This window comes from Procambarus clarkii, chromosome 1 (genome assembly GCF_040958095.1).
Source record: "Procambarus clarkii isolate CNS0578487 chromosome 1, FALCON_Pclarkii_2.0, whole genome shotgun sequence".
In the NCBI taxonomy this organism is placed as follows: Eukaryota; Metazoa; Arthropoda; class Malacostraca; order Decapoda; family Cambaridae; genus Procambarus; species Procambarus clarkii.
In genome coordinates, this window is record NC_091150.1 from 20,906,660 (window position 1) to 20,932,477 (window position 25,818).

Consider the following 25,818-nt stretch of genomic DNA (forward strand, 5'->3'; position numbering starts at 1 on the left):
GCTTGGAGGACGGCTCTGCCCCAGGGCCTCTGTTGTTGGTTCCCTGGGTTGTGGGGGATGCCTGCTAGCAGTTCTGGGGTGGTTTGCCCCTGCCTGGGTTTTCTGCTTTTGGGCGGCATTTTTCGCCCATCCAGTCTGCTTGCTTCCTACTTTTGCTGGGGTGTTTTTGTATCTTTAGCATCAGCTACAGCCCCTGCTGGCGGCCGTTTTCGTCTGCCGGTTTCCCAGAGTGGCCACCAGGGCGGCATTGCGGTTTGTTTACATGCGACTGGGTGTGCGAGCGAGATTCTGGGGTGAGTTTTCACCTTTTTTCAGTTTTTTTTTATTCTGCTGTTGTTGTTTCTTTGCTTTTGGAGTTTTCTGCCTGTTGCCTGTTCCTCTGGGAACGTTTGGGTGTTGATTTTACACCGGGCTTTCCATTTCGTCTGTTTTGGGTCTGGGCCTTTGGGTTTGGACTCAGTGTCCCCTGGCTGGTATTCTTGCTCCCACACCTTGTCCCTTGGTTTTCGGTCTGTTATGACCGTTTTCCCAGGGGGTTCTGTCTGGGGGCCGTGCTTTGCCTCTCTGTGGTGTTCTCCACCGGCAAATGTGGTGGTTTGGGCTCCCCCTGGTTCAATTCTGGGTTCCTTTTCGTTCTTTGGTTTCGTTCCGGAGGTTTCCTCCTCTTGGGGCCCCCTTTGTGGGTTCAGGGGGCTTTGTTTCTTCGTGTGACCCAGTTCTGCCTTCTGATGTTGTGGTCGTGCTGGGATTTTGAGGTTTTGTTGTCGAGGTGGGCCTTTTGATGCAGTTTTGTGCCTTCTTTGCCTGGACGGCGTGGTGCTCTCTGCCCACTAGTCGGCGACTGGTACTTTTCTTTTGCAATGTATGTACTCACCTAGTTGTGTTTGCGGGGGTTGAGCTCTGGCTCTTTCACCTAGTTGTGTTTGCCGGGGTTGAGCTCTGGCTCTTTGGTCCCGCCTCTCAACCGTCAATTAACAAATGTACAGTTTCCTGAGCCTATTGGGCTCTATCATATCTACACTTGAAACTGTGTATGGAGTCAGCCTCCACCACATCACTTCCTAATGCCTTCCATTTGTCTACAACTCTGCCACTAAAAAAGTTCTTTCTAATATCTCTAGATATTATGTGTGAGGTATGTGTGTGTGTACGCATGTACTTATGTACGCTGTGTGTGTGTGCACATGTGTATACGCACGTGTGTGTACCATATCTTGTGTGTTTCTGTATATGTATATGTGTATATACATAATGTGTATATGTGTGTGTACTTTTTCTTACGGAAGGGGTTCTGTTCCCTTCTCTGTTGACGAGGCGCTGGGGGAGCAGCTTGCTCTGTTGACTCTCGCATGGTCCCACTGTTGGTGGGTGCTTTTGGTTGTCTTCCGGCCTTTGGTGGTGTCGATAGACAGCTTCTACCACTTTGGGGGGGTTCAGAGCTGGCGGGGTGGGTTTTTTTCCCTGCGCTTCGTCATGTCATCTTAGTGGGTGCGTTGGACGTGATCGATCCGCCCATCCTTCTGGGGTTCCCGTCTGCTCCTTGCAGTTATGGGCCTTTCGAATCTGCAGTTCTTCTGGACTTCTTCAGTCTGCGCCCTGGTTTCTATGCCCTCCTCGGAGGACTGTTGTCTCCTGTCCAGCTTCTGTTTGGGCCGGGTGCCTGGATGGTGGCCCTGGACCTCCAAGTCACTTATTGGCACGTTTATCTCCAGTTTTCTGGGAATGGCTCAGTTGGTGGTGGGGCTTCAGGCTTGCTGCTTTTGTTGCCTTCCCTATTTTGTAATGGGCACTTGGTATAATTTTTTTTTTTTGCATCTTTACCGGATCTTCGTGCCCTGTCTGAGTCTGAGATTCGGTGTCTGGCCTACCTCGACGACTGGCTGGTGTGGGCTCCCAGTCAGTCCGCTTGTCTGCTCGCCAGGGGTGTGGTTCTTTCCAGATCGCCGGGTTTGGTTTCCTGGTGATCTGGAGGCCATTCCATCTGTTTCCATCCCGGGTTCAGACCTAGGCCTTGTTTAGGGCTATTGGGCCACTCATTGTCTTTCCCTCCAGAAGTGTTATTGCGACTGTGGTCCCGCCTTCGGCTGTACTTGAGGGAGTCCCAGGTTGCTCAGCGGTTACTTGAGTAGTTGTGCGGGAGTCTGAACTTCGACGTGCTGGTCTGCCCTCTGAGTCGGGTTTGGCTTCGGCGTCTGTTTGGTTCCTTCGGAGACTCCCCTTCCGCCTCTTGCATTCGTTGGGTTCGTTTCTCCGGGGATCTTGTGTTGGTGCTGCATCACCAGCTTCCTCTTTGGGGTTTTTGGGGTTCCGTGCCTTGGCACCTGCCCGAGCATTCGCTCGATGTGTTCACGGATGGGTCATCTCTCGGCTGGGGCTTTGTGACCAGTGTTCACCAGGTCGGCCGAGGTTGGTGGAGTCTGTCCATCCGTTGGGCTAACAGCACGGTTCGGGAGTTCGTGGCTGTCTGGTTTGCACTTCGGAGGGTTTGGATCACTCGCAGCTCTACCATTCAGCTCTGTTCGGACTGTTCTCTGGTGGTTCTTGCTGGAACCACAGTGGTTTGGCTAACCGTGGGGTTCATGTCCAGGGTGTGTCCTGCGTCCTGGCGGACAGCTGTCCTGGTTCATTCCTCTCTTCGCAGATTGGCCAGTCGTCGCCGATTCGTTTTGTTGGCTCTGTCGGACGTATGGACTCCTGGCCGTGGACATCTTCGAGTCGGCGTAGTCTAGGCGTCGCTTATTTTATGTGACGCCCTTTCCCACCTGTGAGGCATTCACGGTGGATGCTTTTCGGCAGGACTGGTCGAGGTGGGGGTACCTGTTCCTCTTCTCCCGGTCCAGCTGTTGCTCTGGGTTCTGGCTCGGTTGCAGCCCATTCCCACGAGAGCAGTCCTAATGGTTCCTTGGTGGCCGGCCCAGCCTTATTTTCAGACGCTGCTTGATAGGTGTTCGAACCCAGGGTGTTTTCCCATGGCTCCGCCTCTTTCGCCAGGTCGAATCAGTCCTGTACGTGACTGGTTCGGCCTTCTCCTCGGCTCTTCGCGTCTGGTATTTTGACGCAGGTATCACCATCTCTGTGGTGTTCAGGTGGCTTTGTTGACGGTGTCCCACCTGCGTGCTTCGTCTTGGCGACAGTATGACGTTTCGTACGCTTTCTCGTGTTTTGTTTCACCTCCGGCCTGCTCATGCGTCACCTGAGCCGTCCTGGTACTTGATCAGGGTGCCTTCTTATCTTCTCAGTTTGTGGTAGCCCCTTTGGTTCAGGTTTCTGCTCTTTGGTACTGGTGGTAGATTTGTACGTGTTCAGCGTTTCTCCGTCCTGGCGACGGTCGAGACGGCTGCTTTCCGGAGGGGTTCTTGGGTTATTGGTGCTTGCTTGGTTTGGCCGGGGGTGCGTCCTGTGTTGTCCGGTTGTGTTTTTTGCCGTTGCCTGCGTACCGTGTCTAGGGATGCGCTGTGGTTGATCCGGTTTCCCTCATTCCCCGTTTTCAGGGCTCGGGTCTCCTAGGTCGTCCGCAGAGTTTTTCAAGCTTCCAGCCTGCGGTCTGTCTTTGGGCCCGTGCTGTTCAGACATTTGCAGCTTTTGCTGCTGTGTTGGCAACGTCTAGGGCTCATTTCGGGTGCAAGGATTTGAGGGTCGCACAGGTTCTTGGCCGCCCTTTCTTTATGCGCGTCTGCTCCTGTGCATTCTTGTTGCCTTGGGTCGTAGATTGCGACCTGTTGTCTCGGTTTTGCATTGCAGAGTTTGTGGCGGCCGCCTCACGGGTTGGCCCCTTTTCTTTTCCTTCTCTTTGGGTAAGAAGCTCCAGTGAGCCATAGGGGCTCCCCACAGAAAACCAGCGTTGAATGTAATGAAACGCCATTTTCTGGGTGAGCCCCGGAGGCTCCATGGCAACCCTCCCTCCCACCGGTCGGCGGTTTTTTCGCGTTGGTTGAAGCTTAGTTTCCGAACTGATGCTAGGCAGTCGGCGCGGTAGGTCCGGGGCTCCCCCCTCACCCTCTCTGGGTGGGGAGGGCTGTGCAGACGATCATCGTGGCAGTAAAGTGTGATGTTTGCTTGTTTCCTTGGGATTGTAGGGACTTTCTACCTCTCTGTTCGGTTTTTTGTTTTAGTTTTTTACCATGTGGGGTTTGTTTTGTTATGCCTACCTTTCTGGGTGCAAACCCCGGTCGATGGCAGATAAGGAAAATTCTAACCACAAGGGGGTTTTCCAGGGCCATTGCTCCCTGAAACCTCTCTGAAGGGGCCAGGTTCTGGCGCGGGTCCCTGGTAGGTCTGAACTCCTTAGCTAATGTCCCAGTCTAATATAACATACATTAGCCCGATAAGCTCCAGGGAGCCTCCGGGGGTCAACCAGAAAATGGCGTTGTATATACATTCAACGCTGGTTTTTCACCATGATTTGGGTATAGTGGCCTTGTGAATTTGAAGTAGAATGGGGACTGGAGGACGTAGTAAACGGCTCGTAATGTTCAGAACATCACTATTGATGGAGGTGGGATGCCAGTGGTATATTTTGATATTTTTATTCTTTCTATGCTTGGTGCTCCAAATCATATGGGGCCCATCCCCCATTCGAGTTAGCCAAATATTTGACTTAACCAATTTCTTGCCAGAAATGTAAAAAATTAACAGACTTGCAAATTTTGTATTGCAACTTGGTTACTTTGGCTGCTTATCCAGCCACTCCCACTGTTTACTTGGCTACTCCCACTATTACTTGGAAATGATGAACACAAATTCATTTTGGTTACCAGAATTCAGAGTACTGAGCTCTTACAGTATTTGTTTTAGCTGGTTTTAAGTGCATTTTACTCACTAGGCTGTTCGAAACGTTGCATGTGGATACATTCAAAGTTAATATCCCCATTGATTCCCTGAGTAGAGGATTCTAGGGATCTAAGATCAACCACAGTACCCAAGAGAAAACCAGTGGAAAGGTAGATCACACCAAGGCAAACAATAAAATGGTAGCCATGGCATTGCTTGATCCAGATTATGTAAACAATTGCTACCCATGTCGAAGCACTGGATTGCCACTTATAAATACAACCAAGCAGAAGTACCAACCACCAAGGGTCTCCGTGTGTCACCCTATACATTGTTGCACCTGCTTCCCTGCTGACAAGTTGCTTCACACTCATTAGACCCAATTTCTGCTTGTACAGATAATTTTTTCATCCACTTTGTCCACTTTTTGTTTTGTTCACATTTGTGTTCTTTGCTTGTGTTCTTTGTTATGCTTCACATGTGAGTTGGTGCATACCCTTGTGTCTTGGAGTTTGCTACAGCTGCATATAGTCTGGGTTCTCTTCCCTGATTGCTCCTTAACTACTGCCATTGAACTGCCAAGGTTATCTTCCCTGGAGTGTTCGGGGTTTACTCCCTTAGTAGTCTTCTCACGTGTTGTAACCCTTGCCCTTCAGGTACCTACCTGTTGACTACCTGTTAGAGATTTAGAGAAGCAGTGTCCCCATAGCCCGGTCTCTGACCAGGCATCCTAAGCTGGTGGTCTTAGGCTGTGTCTTCCCTTGGGTCGAACCACGGTCTTCCCGTGGTTCTATCAGCACCTCTTCCTTCCCCAGTGGGCATGGTTCATCATTCTCGTCCCCCCCCCCTGCTTCCGGCCCCAAAGCGTCTGAGGGTTTCGGAGTTGGGGGAGGGTTTAACTTGGGATGTGGCTTTGGCAGATCTGGGGTTTTGCCCTTTCCAACTTGGGTGCAGAGGCAGTTGAGCTTATTGATCCTCCCAAGGCTTCTGGGTTTTCCATCTGGCTTCCCTCTTCTGAGCTTTCCCATGTCCTTTTTCTGGAAGGATTAAACCCTCTGGAGGTTTCCTACCACTCGAGCTTCCCTGGTGGTGGCTCGAGAGGCCCTTTATGCATACCTCCCATGCGTCCAGGATTACGCCTCGGTGATGGACCTGGCCTCATTTTGAGTTTGGTTCTTCTTCCTATTTTTGGGTGTGTTTTGAGGTTCTGGAGTCGTCCTGGTTGGCAGACTGTCCTTTGTTTACCCTTGGAGGCTGGTGTGGGCTCCCAGGCAGTCCTCATATATGCTAGCCACGGATCTGGTTCTTTCCCAGCATCATCATCTGAGTTTGCAGTTTGCAATTTCAGTCTCTTCCTGGCTGTCAGACAACCTGCTTTTACTTTTGGGACATGGTATGCTTTCTGCCATTTGAGATTTTTGGACTGGTGTGAGGTTGAGCAGGTTTTTAACGTTTTCTTGGGGTGCCGTGTTTGGTTTCTTGAATGCCGCATTATTTGCTCTTTCCCTGCTGTGTAATGTCAGCATGTTGCAGTTGCATATAGATTAGCTGTTGCTATCAATTTCTTAGGCCTCTTTGGACTTAAAGGTGTGCCAGTCTTGGCTTCTGTAGTGTACTTTTGGGCTGATGCTGTGCTTAAGTTGCTCGCTCCACTCCTCCTGAGGGTAGTGACGACCAGCTTCTATAAAGCCTGTTTGACACTTTGATCAGGTGATACTGTCTCAGGTTTAGCAATCCATTCGGCTTTGGCAAAAAGATCTGTCTGCTCCTTGAAATGGATACAAGGTATTACTGATGAAGTGCTTTGTGAAGTAGTCTGTACATTGTCTGTTAAGTTTAATATAAGGGAACATGCAGACTGTTGATACTCCGTGATACCTGTGAGGGGGTCCCCGGTAGGTTCCCGTCACCTGGGAGCTACCGAATGACCCACCAGTAAGGAGCATCTCATTACATTCAATACTTGATTTTTGTTCCAGGTGAAATAATGGTAGACGTGAGGCTAGATAAAGAAACAGAGAGTCAGTTTGAAGCTCTTGGCATTGTGTGCACACTGAGTCGTCACCATGGTGCTGGCTTAGTCGTCACATTCAGGAAAGTCCACATAACGTCTGCACCCATCGATTGTATTGCACATGTGTTGCAACTGCTTGGAAATAATGTAAGCTACATTATCATAGCTATGAAATAGGCTTAAAATTGAATGAAAACAGATATACACAGTTCTTTCTTGATTAAATTTAATGATTTATATCTTGTGCTCGTTATCCCATTTCACTGTTTGTACTGTATTACATTACAAACATAGGGTACATTAATTTTAAGGTTTCATGGTGTATATCTACACAACAATTAGATCCAAGTGTACTAAGTTTGATGCATTTGTGGGAACACCCACAGAGGCCTGCCCAGCCAGACCCGAACTCCCCCTGAAGGAGGAGCCACCCAACGCCACCACAGGCCGCGCGAAATGACCCAAAAGGCCCACAAATCTTGGGACCTAGGCACGAGCAAACAGAGCGAGCGCTCCCTCCCGCATCTCCCGTCAGTGGGACGAACTGCGAAAGGGCCGATGCACCTTACAAGAACCTAAGCGGTGCACAGGGCAATCCCCGTGCTGACCAGAAAAAGACGGTACTGAAGGCTGCACCTGCCCCAAATCTGGCACCACTGGCCTACCACGATGGGAAGAATCCTGAGCCCTGGCACTACTCTTCCAGGAAGAGTAGTGCCCCCAGGAGGACTAACAAGACTGACATGGAGCACATGAGCCCCCCCCCAGGAGGACTAACAAGTCTGACATAGGACAACAACTAGGTGAAGCTGCCTTCAGAAACTGCACAGCCTCAGACTCTGCAAACAGCAACTGATTAAAGGCAAAGACAACCTAAGAGCCAGGGCCCATGCAGATTCCAAGGAAGAAGTGAGCATCACCTGCTGACACGCAAGGCGAGAAGAAAATAAATGCAAAACTGTATCCAGCAGGAGAGTGAACAGCTTCAACAATGCAGACAATGCAGGTACTGCCGAGGGCAACACATCCGACCCAGAGGCGACCCCAAGCTCCTTCACATCCTCCACTCAAGGCAATCCGAGGACAGCTTGAGAAGGGAGAAGAAACACAGGGCCGAAGCCAGCAGGCCATGTGTACGCAAATCCTCTGCGACCAAGGCAGCCAAAAGGGAAGGAACCTGCACATGAAGCTGCATCACACCTCAAATTTGCCCCCCAGGAAAACTTGCAACTCCATCTGAGCCTCCCTCCACCCAAGCATGCTGGGCCGACTGAACATATGCCAAGCCTTCAGTGAGAAGAGCGGGCAGTCTGCTAACCAAGAAGACTTCGGAACTTCATAACGAACCCGAGCTTCAGACTCGTGAACTCTGGCTGGAGAACTAGATTCGAATGCCTCTGCCACCACCCCGGAAGGGAACATCCCCGAGACCGCCTGAGTCTCAACACCAACGTGACCCTGTCCCCGACTTCGTAACCCTCAGGCGTTTTGGAGCCAGAAGCAAGGGGGGAGAAACCGGATGCACAACAGAAGGGGAAGGACTAGGAGGGGTGGATGGAACCAAAGTCGAGGCTACTCCCACCCCCAATTCCGGGTCCCTATAACCAAGACGGGGCAGTCTCAGGGCATCCGGGGAAGCAACGAACCTATCACGTTGCAGGAACCTAAACTGAGCATGTAATGCCTCAGCAGCCTGCACCCTCATATCACGTTCAGTAGCTTGGGTGAACTGGAGCACGTACAAAGAACAAGCGTCGCACGACTCCAGGTCAAAAGGATCGTCGACCCAACAGGCAGCATGGCAGAGGCACAAACTGTGATTGTCACCCTGAGACAAAGGTAAAGATCGACCATCAACTTTGCACGAAGTGAGAGAGGGGCGCAAGGGTCGCATCCATTGGACCATGGAGCCCCCTGCAGGGTTTCTCAGGGTCCTTAGAATTGGTATCATGCTAAGGGAAGCCCAGGCAGGGTACTGCGAACTGGCGCTCAAAACTACCGAGTAAACTTCTAAAAACTGAACCCTCGGGATGTGTCCACTCACAGAGGCCTAGCAGGGGGTACCACCAAGAACACAGAGATGTATATAGAAAGACCCCAATTGTACAAAGGGGCAACCAACCAAAGGTAGTACCCCCCTCACTAGGCAGGAAAACAAAAACAAAAGAAAAACCCCGCAAGAGGACAACGTACCCAGGCGGAACAGAGCCGGCCGCTATAATAGGTGATAACTAGCTGTGCAGTACCCCGCGCCCCTACCAGTGACAAAAACTACCTCCTACCCAGAGGCAAACAAGGGCAACAAAAACCCCAGCCGACTCCAAGAGTGGCTAAGTACCGAGCAGTAAAAGATACAGCGGAAGTAGGTCCCAAGGTGGCTTGTGGAAGGTGGCCCCAAGCCCCAAGGGCAGTACTTACAAAGCACCTAGGGAAGGAAACCTTAGGCGCATGCAGCCCGAGTACCGTAGAATATTACTCCTGGCTCACACACCACCTGTAGAGACAGACCACACCACAAGGCACAGTAAATGAAATTAAAGCAGGAGCCAGAGGCACATGACCTGCCAGTATTACATCAGCCAAGAACTGCCGGTTGGATCACTGGTGAGGTGGTTTGGGGCTCCCACATTCCCCTCCCGGGGAGGGGGGGTTGCGCAGACAGCGGCGCAGCAATGTGATGACATCATGCTCGTTTGCTAATTTTTGTTTGGGGAGTTCTGTCCACTCGTTCGGCTTTCGGTAGCAATATTTTCACCAGAATAGGGGGTTTTGTTTTGGGGTGCCTACCTTTCTGGGTACCAGACCTGGTTGATGGCAGACATAGAATGCTCCCAACCACACGGGGGTTTTTATTGGCCAAATGCTCCTCGTGCCTTTCTGAGGGGGCCAGGTTCGGGCTTGCAGTCCCCGGTAGGCAAGAACTCCATGTACTATGACTGATGCCAGAAAACTAATAGATACATATCAGCCTGGATAGCTCTGGGGAGCCGACAGGGCTTCCCCCAGAAAAGGCTTTTGACACATAACAAGTTGTTCTGGAAACTGGAACATATTGGAGGAGTGACATGGAGGCTTCTAACATGGATGAAAATTTTTCTAACTGACAATAAAAATGAGGGCAGTAATCCGAGATAATGTATCGAATTGGAGAAATGTCACGAGTGGAGTACCACAGGGTTTAGTTCTTGCACCGGTAATGTTCATTGTCTACATAAATGACCCACCAGAATGAATACATAATTATATGAACATATTTACTGATGATGCTAAGATACTAGCGGATAATAAGAAACTTAGACGATTGTCATGCCCTTCAAGGAGACCTGGATAAAATAAGTGTATAGAACACCACTTGGCAAATAGAATTTAGTGTGAATAAATGCCACATTATGGAATGTTTAGTAGGAGAAAATGGAGCCCACACAACCTCCAAATTAAGTGAAAAAGCTTTAAAAAATTATGATAAAGAAAGAGATCAAGGGGTGGTTCTAGATGAAAACTGTCCCCTGAGGACCACAAAGAACACCGTGAGAGGAGCCAATGGTATGCTTTACAATTTCAGAAGTGCTTTTAAATACATGGATGGTGAAATACTAAAGAAATTGTTCACGACCTTTGTGAGACCAAAGCTTGAATGTGCAGTGTTGTATTGTGCCCATATCTTAAGAAACACATGAAAAAACTGGAAAAGGTTCAAACATACAACTAAATAATTTCTGGAACTGAAAGACAAGACCTACGAGGAGAGGTTAAAGACATTAAATATACAAAAGCTAGAAGATAGAAGAAAAAGAGTTGATATGATCACTACGTACAAAATAGGAACAGAAATCAACATAATTGATAAGGAAACACTTGAGACCTGGAACTTCAAGAACAGGAGGTCATAGATTTAAGCTAAATAATAAGACTGCCAAAAAATATCAGAAAATTCACTTTCACAAACAGATAGTTGGAAAAAGCTAATAAGTGAAAAAGTTGTCGAGGACAGAATCATCAGTAGTTTCAAACTGATATATGACAACAAGTACTGTTAATGATGGGACACTATGAGCGTAGCTCTCACCCTGTAACTACACTAAGGTAATTACTTACATAATTACCTAGAAATTGGCATTTCATTACATTCGACACTGGTTGTTTTCATTGGTCTAGCTATGTAAGCTCTACTGCAACTATAAAGAGCTACTATATCCTTATTATCATAATAGGTATAAAAATCAGACAATAATATCTAAAATCAACATGTGAGGATAAACATTTTACCCTGTGAATCAGCTTGTGATGCTAACTATATTTTAAGGGTTAATAACAAGATAATAATTCTTCGCTTTTTAATGTGAAGAATCCTTCAAGTTGGCTTTTATCTCTTTTGTACCCTACTAATTTTCTGTGCATTGTTTCAGTTTTATATTTTTCTGGGGGGAGCCTCTTCGGCTCCCTGGAGCTTATCCAGGCTGATATGCTATTGTCAGACTTTGGCATCAGTCATGTGTATGGAGTTCTATGGGCCTACCGGGGACTACGAGCCAGAACCTGTCCCCCTCAGAGAGGCAGTGGGAGCAATGGCCTATAGAAACCCCCGTGTGGTTGGAAGCATTCTATGTCAGGCACCCAGAAAGGTAAGCGTCCCAAAACAAACTCCTATTCTGGTAAAATTTACTACCAAAAGTTGAACAAGTGGATAGAACTCCCCAAAAAGAAACGAGCAAACGAGCATGACGTAACATGTCACCGCGCTACTGTCTGAGCAGCTATCCCTCCCGGGAGGGGGAAGGGGAAGCCCCTGACCCCTCACGCCGGCTATCCACCCGTTAGTTCTAAGGCTGATGCTAGAGGCAGCGGTCATGTGATCTGGCTCCAGTGGTTTTTTCAGCACTGTGCTTCGAGTGTGGTGGCTGTCTTCCATGGGTGCGAGAGCCAGGAGTTATTCTACAGTACTCGGGTAACCCCAAGTTCTGCCCTTGGGGCTTGGGGTTACCTTCCATAAGTTCCTTGGGTACTGCCTCTGTTGGGCTGTTTAACTGCTCGGTTTTTTGGCCGCCCTTTGGGTGCTTGGGTGTTTTGTCTCCCTTGTTTACCTTAGGGTAAGAGGCAGTTTGCACTGGTATGGGGCACAGGGTGCTGTGCAGCTTGTTTTCACCACTCAAAACGGCCGGCTCTGTCCTTGGGGTACATTGGCCTCTTGCAGGGTTTTGTTTTTCTTTTTGTTTTTGCCTTGTAGGGGGGTCTGCCTTGCTTGCCCCTTGGTGTCTGACCTGATACAGTTTTTCTGGTGGTGCCCCTCTGCTAGGTCCTCATGAGTGTACACGTCCCTGGGGTTCAGCTTTAGGCAGTTGCTTGGTAGTTTTGGGCGCCGGTCAGCAGTACCCTGCCTGGGATTTCCTGAGCGTGAGAACCGTCTCAGAACCCTGGGGAAACCCCACAGGGGCGCGTGGGTCTGATGGATGTGACCCCCAGAGTCCCCTCTCACTTTGTGCGAGTTTGAGGGTTGCTCGGTCCCCTTGTCTCAGGGCGACCCTCACTGTTTTTGCCTCCGTCACGCTGCCTGTTGGGTCAGTGACACTTTCAACCCAGAGTCCTGCGAGTTCTGTTGCTTGCTAGTGACTCAGTTTACCCAGTCTAATGATGATCTTTTACGGGGACAGGCGGTACAGACGTTGCTTGTGTGCTTTAGATTGTTGCAACGTGCTCGGTTGGTTGCTCACCCGGATGCCCTGAGGCTGCCCCGTTTTGCTTATAGGGACCCGGACTTTGGGGTGGGGGTCGCTTCGATCTTGGTTCAGTCCGCGCCCCCTTGTCCTTCCCCTGTTCTGGTTCATCCTGGTTCCCCTCCCCAACCCTCCTGCTTCTGGCCCCAAAGCATCTGAGGGTTTCGGAGCCGAGGCAGGATTTAGATGGTCTTGAGACTCGGGCAGTCTCGGGGGATGCCCCTTCCGGTGTAGCAATGGAGGCATTAGAGTTCAATCTCCCTGCTGCAGCCTCCGGGTCTGACCAGTGGACCCCCTTAACAGTGATAAATTTCAGGTACTCAGGTACGGCAAAAATGAGGATCTGGAACATAATACAGGGTACAAAACACAATCAAATCTTCCCATAGTAGAAAAACAGCATGTCAAGGATTTGGGAATAATGATGTCCGACGATCTAACGTTTAGGGAGCATAACCAAGCAAATATTGCGTCAGCCAGAAAAATGATCGGATGGATTACGAGAACTTTCAAATCCAGGGATCCCATCACAATGGTTGTACTCTTCAAGTCACTTGTGTTGTCCCGTCTCGAGTGCTACTCAGTACTCACTTCCCCCTTCAGAGCAGGAGAGATTGCTGAAATAGAGGGAATACAGAGAACATATACGGCACGCATAGACGAGATGAAACACCTAAATTATTGGGATCGTCTCAAAGCTCTCGAAATGTACTCTCTAGAAAGGAGACGAGAGAGATACCAAATAATATACACATGGAAAATACTGGAGGGCCAGGTCCCAAATCTACACAGTAAGATAACAACGTACTGGAGTAAACGATATGAAAGAAAATGCAAGATTGAACCAGTGAAGAGCAGAGATGCCATAGGCACAATCAGAGAGCACTGTATAAACATCAGAGGTCCATGGTTGTTCAACGTCCTCCCATCGACTATAAGAAATATTGCCGGAACAACCGTGGACATCTTCAAGAGTAAATTGGACTGTTTTCTACAAGAAGTTCCGGATCAGCCGGGCTGTGTTGGGTATGTGGCCCTGCAGGCCGCTCCAAGCAACAGCCTGGTGGACCAAACTCTCACAAGTCGAGCCTGGCCTCGGGCCAGGCTTGGGGAGTAGAACAACTCCCAGAACCCCATCAAGCAGGTATCAAGCCCTTCCGTCCGGCTTACGAGGCTACACCGGCTTTTTCTTTTGAGGCCGGTGCGTTGGGGGATGACTCGGCCCCAGGTCCTGTGGAGGAGGACCCTGGGTGTGGGGAGGGGCTGACTTTGGGGGCCTTGGGCCCCTATTGGACCCCGCCTGGGTTTTTCTGCCTTCTGAGCAGGGCTTGCTGTTACAAGGAGTGGGGGTTCTCTTTTTTCCCCCCTCTGCGTACGAGTTGGATTTGGTGTCTGCCCCTTCCCGGGTTCGGTTCCGTGTCCCCCCGGGTGCATTGGTTCTGTCCTTTTGGAGGTTTTTGTCTTACCGCATCCAACCATCTGCGGTGCGGGTGGCCCTAGCGGCTTACCTCCTGCGCAACCCGGATTATGCCTCACTTATTGATCCATCTTCATTCAGGTTTGCACCGTCGTTCCCTTTTTGGGTCCATTATGAGGTTACGGAGTCATTCTGGCTGGCGGACCGTCCTGTGTTTGCTTTGGAGGCTTGGCATTCCTTCTGTCGTACCTGCACGCTTGAGTGGCGTGAGGCTTCGACGGTGGTTCAGGTTTTCCTGGGGTGGGGGGTGCGATCCTAAGCACCTCAATGAGTGTTTGTTTGCCCTGGCCCTTTCCTGGGATGTTGGCATGCTGCAGCTCCATGTGCAGGTTCTTTCCCTTTCGGCGACGCAGGTTGCTGAGGACTTGCACGCCCGTAGCCTTTTGGCTTAGACCTTGTGTTTCTTTTCTCTCCTGGAGCTGTCTTCGGATTGGCTTGCAGAGGATGTAGGGATGCTTGGGGCCATTCCTGGGTCCAGTGCCTTGTGCTTGGCGAATCGCTCGTCGGCTGTCTTGTTGAAGCTTTTTGCGCCGATTTTGCGGGATGCAGTTTCCCTGTTTTATGCTTCCCGGCTCGTGTGTTGGCAGGTGGTGCTTGCCTCCTCTCTGGAATCTGCCTGGGCCCTGGCTCTTGGGATGTCTTCTGCTTTTTAAGGATTCGACCATGGTGCAGTATATACAAGCTGCTTCAGCTACTTGTCGTCCTATGTCTGACTTGTTGGTTCTCCGGGGGTCCTGGGGGGGCCTTCCTGGGGGGAGGGGTCGTGCTAGGGCTCGGGGTTCCTCTCATTGTAGTAGGCCACTAGTGCCAGGTTCGGGTCCGGCCCCGCCTTCGGTCCCGCCTTCGTCTGGTCGGCCCAGTGTTCGCTCTGTGCGAGGTTCTGGGTCTCGTAAGGGCCGCCGGTTCGTTCGCGGTTCGAAGGCGAGACAACTGGCTGCAACCGCGAAAGCGGTTGCAGCCAGTTGTCTCGCCTTCGTGTTGAGGAGTGAGGACGGCCCGCCGCCCGGGTAAGTCCCTGTTTTTTCCTTATCTTTGGGTAGTTAGCTCCGGGGAGCCAAAGGGGCTCCCCCCAGAAAACCAGCGTTGAATGTAATGAAACGCCATTTTCTGGGTGAGTCCCGGAGGCTTCCCGGCATCCCTTCCTCCCTCCGGTCGGCGGTGTTTTTTGCGTTTTTGACATCCAGCCTAAGAGCTAATGGTTGGGTCGCCGACGGTGGGGTAAGGTAAGGTAAGGTAAGGGGTCTGGGGCTCCCCCCTTCCCCCTCCGGGGAGGGGGGGCGGGTTGCGCAGACGGTGGCACGGCGACATGATGATGTCATGAGGGGTAATTTTCGTTTGGGGAGTTCTGTCCACCTGTTCGGTCTTCGGTCGCAATAGTTTACCAGAACTATTGCGACCGAACTATATATATGGAACTATATATATTAGAACTATATATATGGGTTTGTTTTGGGGCGCCTACCTTTCTGGGTGCCTGTCCTGGTCGATGGCAGACATAGAATGCTCCCAATCATAAGGGGGGGTCTCTATAGGCCATTGCTCCTCGTGCCTCTCTAGAGGGGGCCAGGTTCTGGCTCGTGGTCCCCGGTAGGCAAGAACTCCATGCATTGACTGATGCCAGAAAGTTATACATGTCCATTCAGCCTGGATAGCTCCGGGGAGCCTCCGGAACTCACCCAGAAAATGGTGTTTCATTACATTCAATGCCGGTTTTTTGACTGCAGTAATTATTATTATGTCTTAAGAAATGCAACCCACACATCTGAAAATAAAGAAAATCATGTTATTGTGACCTACTTTCTGCTTATTATGTTGTTTATTATCCTTCATCTTGATGAGGAAAGATTGACTTTTCAGGGAACAGAATGCCTTGAATTAGAAATGTGTGGGCTGAGCAGTGGTCAGTTGGCATCACTTTCCTACATGTCGAAGTCACTCACCAGCCTGAGTTTAGCATACAACCCGACTGTCACCTCTCTTCACTTCCTGTCACAGTTGCCTCGTCTCCGTGAGCTCAATCTTTCTGGAATAAATGTTAGAGGTTAGTAGAGTATGTTTTGTTTATAATCTAACATGGAATATCTAGATATGCCAGAAACTTATTTTGGTTCTGGGTTGATATGCAACATTGCAGGATGGTATAGTGTAGATATTTAGAGCCCTTGAATTTTTTTTATATATATGAAATATTACATAAAATTAGTTTTCATTGCATTCCTGCACTTGCCTAGTTGTGCTTGCGGGGGTTGAGCTTTTGGCTCTTTGGTCCCGCCTCTCAACCGTCAATCAACTGGTGTACAGATTCCTGAGTCTACAGGGCTCTGTTAAATCTACTTTTGAAACTTTGTATGGAGTCAGCCTCCACCACATCACTGCTTAATTTATTCCATTTGTTAACTACTCTGACACTGAAAAAATTCTTTCTAATGTCTCTGTGACTCATTTGGTTACTAAGTTTTCACCTGTTCCCCTTGTCTGTGTTCCACCCGTGCTAAAGAGTTCACCCTGTCAATTCCCCTGAGAATTTTATAGGTGGTTATCATGTCTCCCTTTACTCTTCTGTTTTCTAGAGACTTGAGGTTCAGCTCCCTTAGTCTTTCCTTGTAGATCATACCTCTCAGTTTCGAGACTAGTCTGGTGGCATATATCTGAATCTTCTCTAACTTTGTCTTGTGTTTAACTAGGTATGAACTCCAGGCTGGAGTTGCATATTCCAGGATTGGTCTGACATAAGTGGTATACAAGGTCCTGGACAATTCCTTACACAAGTTTCTAAAGGCAGTTCTTATGTTGGCTAATCAAGCATATGCTGCTGATGGTATCCTTTTGATGTGGGCCTCTGGGGACAGGTTTGGTGTGATAGAAGAAAAAGAAAATGTAGAATAGAACCAGTGAAGAGCAGAGGTGCCATAGGCACAATCAGAGAACACTGTATAAACATCAGAGGTCCGCGGTTGTTCAACGTCCTCCCAGCAAGCATAAGAAATATTGCCGGAACAACCGTGGACATTTTCAAGAGGAAACTAGATTTATTCCTCCAAGGAGTGCTGGACCAACCGGGCTGTGGTGGGTATGTGGGCCTGCGGGCCGCTCCAAGCAACAGCCTAGTGGACCAAACTCTCACAAGTCAAGCCTGGCCTCGGGCCGGGCTTGGAGAGTAGAAGAACTCCCAGAACCCCATCAAGCAGGTATCAACCAGGATACCAATCCCCAGATCGTTCTCTCTATTTGACTCTTGCAGGATTTCACCTCCTGCAAGAAAATGTAAAATTTCATTACTTTACACTTTCCTGAGTTGAACTTTAGTACCATTTTCTAAACAATTTCTCCAGTTTGCCCTAATCATCCTGTAGTCTTTGTTTATCTTCATCTGTCTTGATTTTTCTCATAATATTTGCATCATCAGCAAACATTGAGAGGAATGAGTCTATAACCTCTGGACGATCTTTTACATATATTAGAAACAGGATAGGTCCAAGTACAGAGCCCTGTGGGACTCTGCTAGTGACATCTTGGCACTCTGATGTCTCCCCTCATGGTTACTTGCTGTTTCCTGTTGCTCAGATTTTCCCTTATCTACTGAAGCACCTTATGTTTTACACTTGCCTGTTGCTCCAACTTTTGTAACAGCCTTTTATGGGGTACTGTGTCAAAGGCTTGCTGACAGTCCAAGAAAATGCAGTCTGCCCACTCTTCTCTTCTCTTGCCTAATTTTTGTTGCTTGGTCATAGAATTCTGTTAAACCTGTGAGGGACTATTTACCATCTCTGAACCCATGCTGGTGGTGTGTTACAAAGCTATTTCCCTCCAGATGCTCAACGACCCTTTTACTCATGATATTCTCCATCACCTTGCATGTATACAAGTTAGGAAACTGGCCTGTAGTTCAGTGCCTCTTGCCTGTCACCCTTTTTATATTTTGGGACTACATTAGCTGTCTTCCAGCTTTCCAGTGGGTCTCCTGTTTCCAGTGACATATTATACACCATAGAGAGTGGCACACTTAGTGCCTCTGCACCTTCATTTAGTATGCATAGTGAGATTCTGTCAGGCCCAACAGCTTTGTCACATTCAATTCCAACAGATTCCTCGTGACCTCATCACTGGTGAGGTCAAATTCCTTGAAGGTTGCTTGGTTTGCTTCCTCCTCATTTAGTGCAGGGGCTTCTCCTTGTTCTGTTGTGAAGACCTCCTGGAATCTCTTGTTGAGTTCTTTACACACCTCCTTGTCATTTTCGGTGTATCTGTTCTCCACTTTTCTGCAGGGAGCCCCTACGGCTCCCTAGAGCTTATCGGGCTAATGTATGTTATATTAGACCGGGACATTAGCTAAGGAGTTCAGACCTACCAGGGACCAGCGCCAGAACCTGGCCCCTTCAGAGAAGGTTTCAGGGAGCAATGGCCCTGATAAACCCCCTTGTGGTTGGGGTTTTCCTTATCTGCCATCGACCGGGATTAGGCACCTAGAAAGGTAGGCATAACAAAACAAACCCCACATGGTAAAAAACTAAAACAAAAAAACGAACAGAGAGGTAGAAACTCCCTACAATTCCAAGGAAACAAGCAAACAAGCTAACATCACACTTTACTGCCGTGCCGATCGTCTGCGCAGCCCTCCCCGCCCTGAGAAAGGAAGGGGGAAGCCCCAGACCTCACCACGCCGGCTGCCTAGCATTAGTTCGTAAGCTAATGTCAACTGGGATAGATGCATTCTCTGGCCTCAGTTTCCTAGGCAGTGTTTGCCTTGTGTGGCGTTCACTGCCGTGTGTTGTATTGTGCGGTGGCCGGGTGTTCCTCATCAGTACCAGGGCTGCATGCGCTTAGAGGCTTCCTTCCCTAAGCGCCCTGTGAGTACTGCCCCTGCGTAACAGGGTTATCTTCCCTGGGGTGTTTGGGAACCATTCCCGTAGAGGTTTTTGCTGCTCGGCATTTGCCTCGCCCTTGGGGCCAGCTGGGGCTTGGGGCCCTTGTTTGGCCCTGGGTAGGGACTGGTATTGTGCTGGTTAGGGCGTCAAGGTGTTGCGCGACCTGCCACCTAAGCGGCGACCGGTTCCTGTTGCCTTTGGGGACGGTGTACTTTTGCAGGGTTTTTCCTTTTGTTTTTATTTTCATTTGCCTGGTGGGGGTGGGGGATCTGCCATGTGTGGCTATTGTTCCACTTGTAGTGTTTGGTGGCCCTATGCTAGGCCCCCGTGATTGTACACGTCGCAGGGGTTTTCAGTGTTGTCCTCTACCCCCTTGTTATTTTTGGGTGTTTAACCTTTTAGCAACACCTGGCCCGGGCTCCTGTAGTTGTTACCCTTCGGGCCCTGGAAACCCCTGTCTGGGCTCGGTGGACCATTTAATGTGTCTTCCGGGTTCCAACCTGTCTTGTGCGGGTTTGTTGGTTGCTGTGCCTCTGTCTCCGGGTGACAGTCACCACTTTTACCTCCGTCATGCTGCCTGTTGGGTCCCTGACACTTTGACCCGGAGTCTTGCGAGAGATTCTCTGCTTGTTCTCCAGTACTCTCCTGATGTTATTACTGTTCATAGTACATACGTCATCCATGTTGCAAGCTAGGTTAGGTTGCTGCAACGCGCTAGGTTGGTTTCCCACACGGATGCCCCGGGGCCGCCCCGTTTTGCTTAGGTGCTGTTCGCCCCTTTCCCTCCCTGTTCCCGGCTCCGGACCGTCTGCGGGTTTCGGGGTCGGGACGGGGTTTAGCTGGGGCCAGGACTCGGGCGGTTTCGGGGGCTGCCTCGTTCGGGTTGGGGACGGAGGTTTTCGAGCCTGTTCCTCCTGCCAAGGTTTCTGGGTCTTACCAGCAGCCCTTTCTTGCTGCCTTTCCCATGGACTCTAACTTTTCTTTAAGGGCGGAGGGCTTGGAGGACGGCTCTGCCCCGGGGCCTCTGTTGCGGGTTCCCCGGGCTGTGGGGGATGCCTGCTAGCAGTTCTAGGGCTGTTTGCCCCTGCCTGGGGTTTCCTGCTTCTGGGCAGAGTTTTTTGCCTCATCTAGTCTGCTTGCTTCTCACTTTTGCTGGCGTGTTTTCATATCTTTTACGTCGGTCACATCCCCCTGTTCTGGTGGCCATTTTCTTTCTGTCGGTTTCCCAGCGTGGCCACCAGGGCAGCGTGGCGGTTTGTTTATATGCGCCTGAGTGTGCGAGCGAGCGTCTTGGGTGAGCTTTTTTCACCTCTTTCAAGGGTTTTATTCTCCTGTTGTCATTTCTTTGCTTTTCTGGTGTTTTCTGCCCGTCTTCTGTTCCTCTGGGAACGTTTGGGTGTTAGTATTTATACCAGGTTTTCCGTTTTCTGTCAGTTTTGGGTCTGGGCCCCTGGGGTTTGGGCTCAGTGTCCCTGTCTGTTTATGCTTGCTCCCACACCTTGTCCCTCGGTTTTTGGTCTGTTTTGGCCGTTTCCCTGGGGTTTCTGTCTGGGGCTGTGCCTTGCTTTTCTGTGGTGTATTTCCGCTGGCAAATGTGGTGGTTTGGGCTCCCCCGGGTTCAATTTCGGGTTCCTTTGGGTTTTTTGGCTTCGTTCCTGAGGTTTGTTCCTCTTGGGCTCCTTTGTGGGTTCAAGGGGTTTTGTTTCCTCGTGTGTGACCCAGTTCTGCCTTATGGGGTTCCGGGGTCTTCCTGGCTTGCAGGCTGATCTTTTTTTGGTGTTGGCACATGTTTTGATTGTGCTGGGGCTTTGTGTTTTGCTGTCGAGGTGGGCCTTTTGATGCAGTTTTGTGCTTTCTTTGTGCCTTCTTTGCCTGGCCGGCGTGGTGCTCTCTGCCCACTGGTCAGCGGGTTGTATTTTTCTTTTCACGTGTATGTGTGTGTACACATGTACATGTACATTTGTGAGTGTGTGTACATATGTATGTGCATGTACATACACCCGTGTGTAATACACCTTGTGTGTGTGTTCAGTATTTATATATAAATCCAGTCTGCGCCCTGGATTCTTTGCCTTCATCGGAGGACTGTTGTCTCCGGTCCGGCTTCTGTTGGGGCCGGGTGCCTGGATGGTGGCCCTGGATCTCCGGGTCACTTCTTGGCATGTTCCTACCAAGGTTCCGGGACTGACACAGTTGGTGTTGGGGCTTCAGGCTTGCCGCTTTTGTTGCCATCCCTAGTTTGTAATTGGCACTTGGTGTATTTTATCCGCATCTTTACCGGATCTTGGTGCATTGTCTGAGTCTGCTTCGGATTCGGTGTCTGGCCTACCTCGACGACTGGCTGGTGTGGGCTCCCAGTCGGTTCGCTTGTCTGCTCGCTTGGGGTGTGGTTCTTCCCAGATCGCCGGGTTCGGTTTCCTGGTGATCTGGAGGCCATTCCATCTGTTTCAGTCCCAGGTTCGGACCTGGCTCGGTCTTGTTTAGGGCTCTTGCGCCACTCCTTGTCCTTCCCTCCAGAATTGTTGCTGCGGCTGTGGTCCTGTTTTGGCTGTTTATGAGGGAGTCCCGGGTTGCTCGGCGGTTGCTCGAGCGGTTGTGTGGGAGTCTGAATTTTGACGTGCTGTTCTACCCGCAGGGTCAGGTTTGGCTTTGGCATCTGTTTAGTTCCTTCGGAGATTCTGCCTCTTGCATTCGTCGGTGTCGTTCTCCGGGGATCTTGTGTTGGTGCTGCGTCACCAGCTTCCTCTCTGGGAGTTTTCGGGGTTCCGTGCCTTGGCACCTCCCCGAGCCTTTGCTCGATGTGTTCATGGACGGGTCTTCTCTCGGCTGGGGCTTTGTGATCAGTGCTCACCAGGTCGGCCGAGGATAGTGGGGTCTGTCCATCCGTCTGGCTTGCAGCACGGTTCAGGAGTTTGTGGCTGTCTGGTTTGTGCTTCGGATGGTTCGGGTCACTCGGTGTTCTACCATCCAGCACCATTTGGACTGTTCTTTAGTGGTTCTTTGCCGGACCCACAGGGTTTTTCTTAGGTGTTTGACCTTTGGGGTTGGTCCCTTCAAGTGGCTCGTTTGCTGGATTCTCGGGGTTTGGCTAGCCGTGAAGTTCATGTCCGGGGTGTGTCCTGCGTTCTGGCGGACAGCCTGTCTCGGTTCATTCCTTTGTTCATGGATTGGCCAGTCATCGTCGACGCGTTTCGTTGGCTCTGATGGATGTATGGACTCCTGGCCATGGACATTTTTGCGTCAGCGTGGTCTAGGCATCGCCCATTCTATGTGGCACCCTTACCCGCCTGCGACGCATTCATTATGGATGCCTTTCGGCAGGACTGGTCGAGGTGGAGGGTACCTATTCCTCTTCTCTCGGTCCAGCTGTTGCTTCGGGTTCTGGCTCAGTTGGAGTCCATTCCCAAGGAGAGTAGTCCTCATGGTCCTTTGGTGGGCAGCCCAGCTTTATTTTCAGATGCTGCTTGATAGGTGTCCGAACCCGGGGCGTTTTCCCGCGGCTCCGCCTCTTTCGGCAGGTCGGACTGGTCCTGTACGTGACTGGTTCGACCTTCTCCTCGACTCTTCGCGTCTGGTATTTTGACGCGGGTGTATCACCATCTCTTTGGTGATCAGGTGGCTTCATTGATGGTGTCCCACCTGCGAGCTTCGTCTCGGCGACAGTATGACGTTCTTGGTGTTTCTATGCACCTTTTTCTTGCTCTTCGTAGGTCGTCATCTCTTTTGCATCGGGTTGTCTTGTCTTTTCTTGGGTTTTCAGGACTACAGTTATTTGATGTTTCTTACTGTCGCCTCGTTTTGTGCAGCGCTGGCGGAGCCGCTCCGGCTTGCGTTCGGGGTGGAAATCACATCTGCTCCATTCTGTATGCCTTCTCGTGTTTTGTTTCACCTCCGGCCTGCTCATGCGTCGCCTGAGACGTCCTGGTCCTTGATCAGGGTGCCCTCTTATCTTCTTCTCCTCAGTTTGTGGTAGCCCCTTCGGTTCGAGTTTGGTTTTCATAGGCCATATTTTGTTGGCATGGGCCTCTGCATGTCAGGTTGGGGAGCTTCCGGCTCTTCCGGTGCAGTGGTTTCTGCTCTTTGGTACTAGTGGTAGGTTTGTACGTTTGCCGCCTTTCTCCGTCCTTCTGGTGACTGTCGAGACGGCTGCTTTCCAGAGGGGTCCTTGGGTTATTGATGCTTGATTGGTTCAGCCAGGGGTGCGTCCTGTGTTGTCCGGTTGCGCCTCTTTGCTGTTACCTGTGTACCATGTCTGAGGATGCGCTTTAGGGTTGATCCAGTTTCCCTCGTTCCCTGTTTCAGGGCTCGGGTCTTACAGGTCGCCTGCAGAGTTTTAAGTCTTCCAGCCTGCGGTCTATCCTTGCGCCCGTGCTGTTCGGATGTTTGCAGCTTTTGCTGCTGTGTTGGTGACGTCTAGGGCTCATTTCGGGCGCGAGGATTTGAGGGTCGCACAGGTTCCTGGCCTCCCGTTCTTTATGCACATCTGCTCCTGTGCGTTCTTGTTGCCTTGGGTCGCAGCTTGCAGCCTGTTGTCTCGGCTTCGCATTGCAGAGTTTGTAGCCACCTCCCGGGTCTGCCCTTTCTTTTCCTTCTCTTTGGGTATGAAGCTCCAGGGAGCCGTAGGGGCTCCCCACAGAAAACCAGCAGTTGAATGTAATGAAATGCCATTTTCTGGGTGAGCCCCAGAGGCTCCCTAGGCAACCCTCCCTCCCACCGGTCAGTGGTTTTTTCACGTTGGTTGAAGGATAGCTTCCGAACTGATGCTAGGCAGCTGGCGTGGTGAGGTCCAAGGCTTCCCTTCCCCCTCTTGGCGCGGGGAGGGCTGCGTGGATGATCAGCACGGCAGTAAAGTGTGATGTTTGCTTGTTTCCTTGGGATTGTAAGGAGTTTCTACCTCTCTGTTTGGATTTCTATTTAAGTTTTTTACCATGTGGGATTTGTTTTGTTATGCCTACCTTTCTGGGTGCGTATCCCCGGTCGATGGCAGATAAGGAAAACCCCAACCATAATGGGGTTTTCCAGGGCCATTGCTCACTGAAACCTCTCTGAAGGGGCCAGGTTCTGGCGCTGGTCCCTGGTAGGTCTGAACTCCTTAGCTAATGTCCCGGTCTAATATAACATACATTAGCCCGATAAGCTCCAGGTAGCCTCCGGGGCTCACCCAGAAAATGTCGTTTCATTACATTCAACGCTGGTTTTTTGTCTTTGGTGTCTGGCCCTTTTGCAATTTCTGTTGAATCAATCCAATTTTGTATAAATTTTATGTTACCATCATATATTTCCCAAAAATTGACATGCATTTTATTTACTAGTTCATTAAAACATCCCTAGCATAACAGAAGCTGAGAATGATGTTTTCATACCAACTGTTGGATAACATTTGGCAAGAGGGCAAGCATCTCTCTGAATGTAAATGATACAGCATGTGTATAAGACATAATTCTAGGCTAAAATTGTTGTAGATATACAAGTATTCTGTTTTACCAAAAGGTGATTAATCTGTGTATTTTTAATAATGCAGTAATTATAAGAGGCAGAAATCATCAGAGAAGCAACAATATAATTTAATAGGCATTACACATGTAAATTGTTTATATATATCTTCATATGATTGGTAATTGTTAGATATATAGTATACTAAACCTGCATGACTTATTATTTACAGATAAATGTGAACCAATTGGTAGTTTACCTCAGGGTTTACAATACCTCAAACTTGTGGGATGCCGGCTGAGGTCACCAGACCTGCAAGTACTGAGCGCCAGCAAGCATGTGCGATCCCTGTGTCACCTTGATCTGAGTGAGAATTGTTTGGCTGCTCCTGAAGAATTCTTCTTATTTTGCAAGCTCTGTGAAAACCTTAAAAAGGTATGCATATAATGTACAGTGTATATGTGTGTGTGTGTGTTTATACTATGCATATATGTATTTAGGGAAGAGAAAGTGGCAGTTTGCCAAGTTGACAAATTTGCGAGCCCGGGGATTCTCGTAACTATATGCCCTGGGCAGAGGCCAACTTGTAGCAATGTGTAGTTGTATTTATAGATGTTTATATATAGTGACATTGAATTATAGTTACAAGATAGAATAAGAGATCAGTTCAGTGATACAAGTCCCAGCTGTGATTTGTGTACAGAAGAAAGACAAAGAAGAGTTGACATGAGTCTAGGTTTCCTGCATAGCTAGTGTAGTTTGGGGACTGTGTAGCATGCCTTGAGGAGGATTTGTCTTCCCTGGGTTCAGTGCATCAGTTCGATTGCTTCCCTCTGGTTCATTGCCTAATCTGAGGTGGATCTGTTCTGTCCGTTCCCCTGTAGAGCTGGGAAGCCGTGTGGCACATGGCTTCTCGGGGTTTGGTTTCCCTGTGGTTCATGTGTGGGGTGTGTCGAACATCCTCGCAGATGAGTTGTCTCGCTTTCGGTTCGTCTCCATGGAGTGGACCATTGACGACCCGTCCTATAAGGGCAGCAAGTATTTCTCTACCAATATAAATGGAACTAGGTAGAAACAAATACCAGGCCATTACAAAAGTGTAAATAATCATGAAATAGGGCTTACACATTGTTACTGTACGTAAGTAACAGACACCACATACCTAGACTAAAGACACAGTTCCTTTGTTAAGGCATTATGACATGTGACACAGGTCTCAAATGATAGAAATTTACTTAACACTGACTTTATTCACCAATACCTTAGGATTACATTACAAAATTTCTCATGAGAGTGGCCTACTTTAACAAGGACTATGGATATTGCAAAAGATTCTTGGTCCAACAAACTAACACTTAGTTAATAAGTTATTTTGTCATCCATCAACAATTCAAACTGTCACCATAATTCATAGTATATGTACTTTTATGCTCAACGTACTTGTAGTAATTATCAACATAAGGCACTTTCAAATGATAAAGACTAACAATTCATGGGACACGTGCCACAGGTAACAACAAAAGACATGTTCAATAACAGATAAAGGGA

General features: G+C 49.5%; 1 protein-coding gene across 2 annotated transcripts in view; it reads left to right on the top strand.

The window, feature by feature from the left end:
- LOC123754242 (uncharacterized) overlaps positions 1-25,818 on the top strand; it is a 125,416-nt gene that overhangs the window by 38,246 nt on the left and 61,352 nt on the right. For both annotated transcript variants that reach the window (XM_069314559.1, XM_069315021.1), the window contains exons 6-8: positions 6,750-6,931; positions 15,830-16,013; positions 24,503-24,705. In XM_069314559.1, coding sequence (XP_069170660.1) covers positions 6,750-6,931; positions 15,830-16,013; positions 24,503-24,705 — 569 coding nt within the window. The remainder of the gene's footprint in view (positions 1-6,749; positions 6,932-15,829; positions 16,014-24,502; positions 24,706-25,818) is intronic.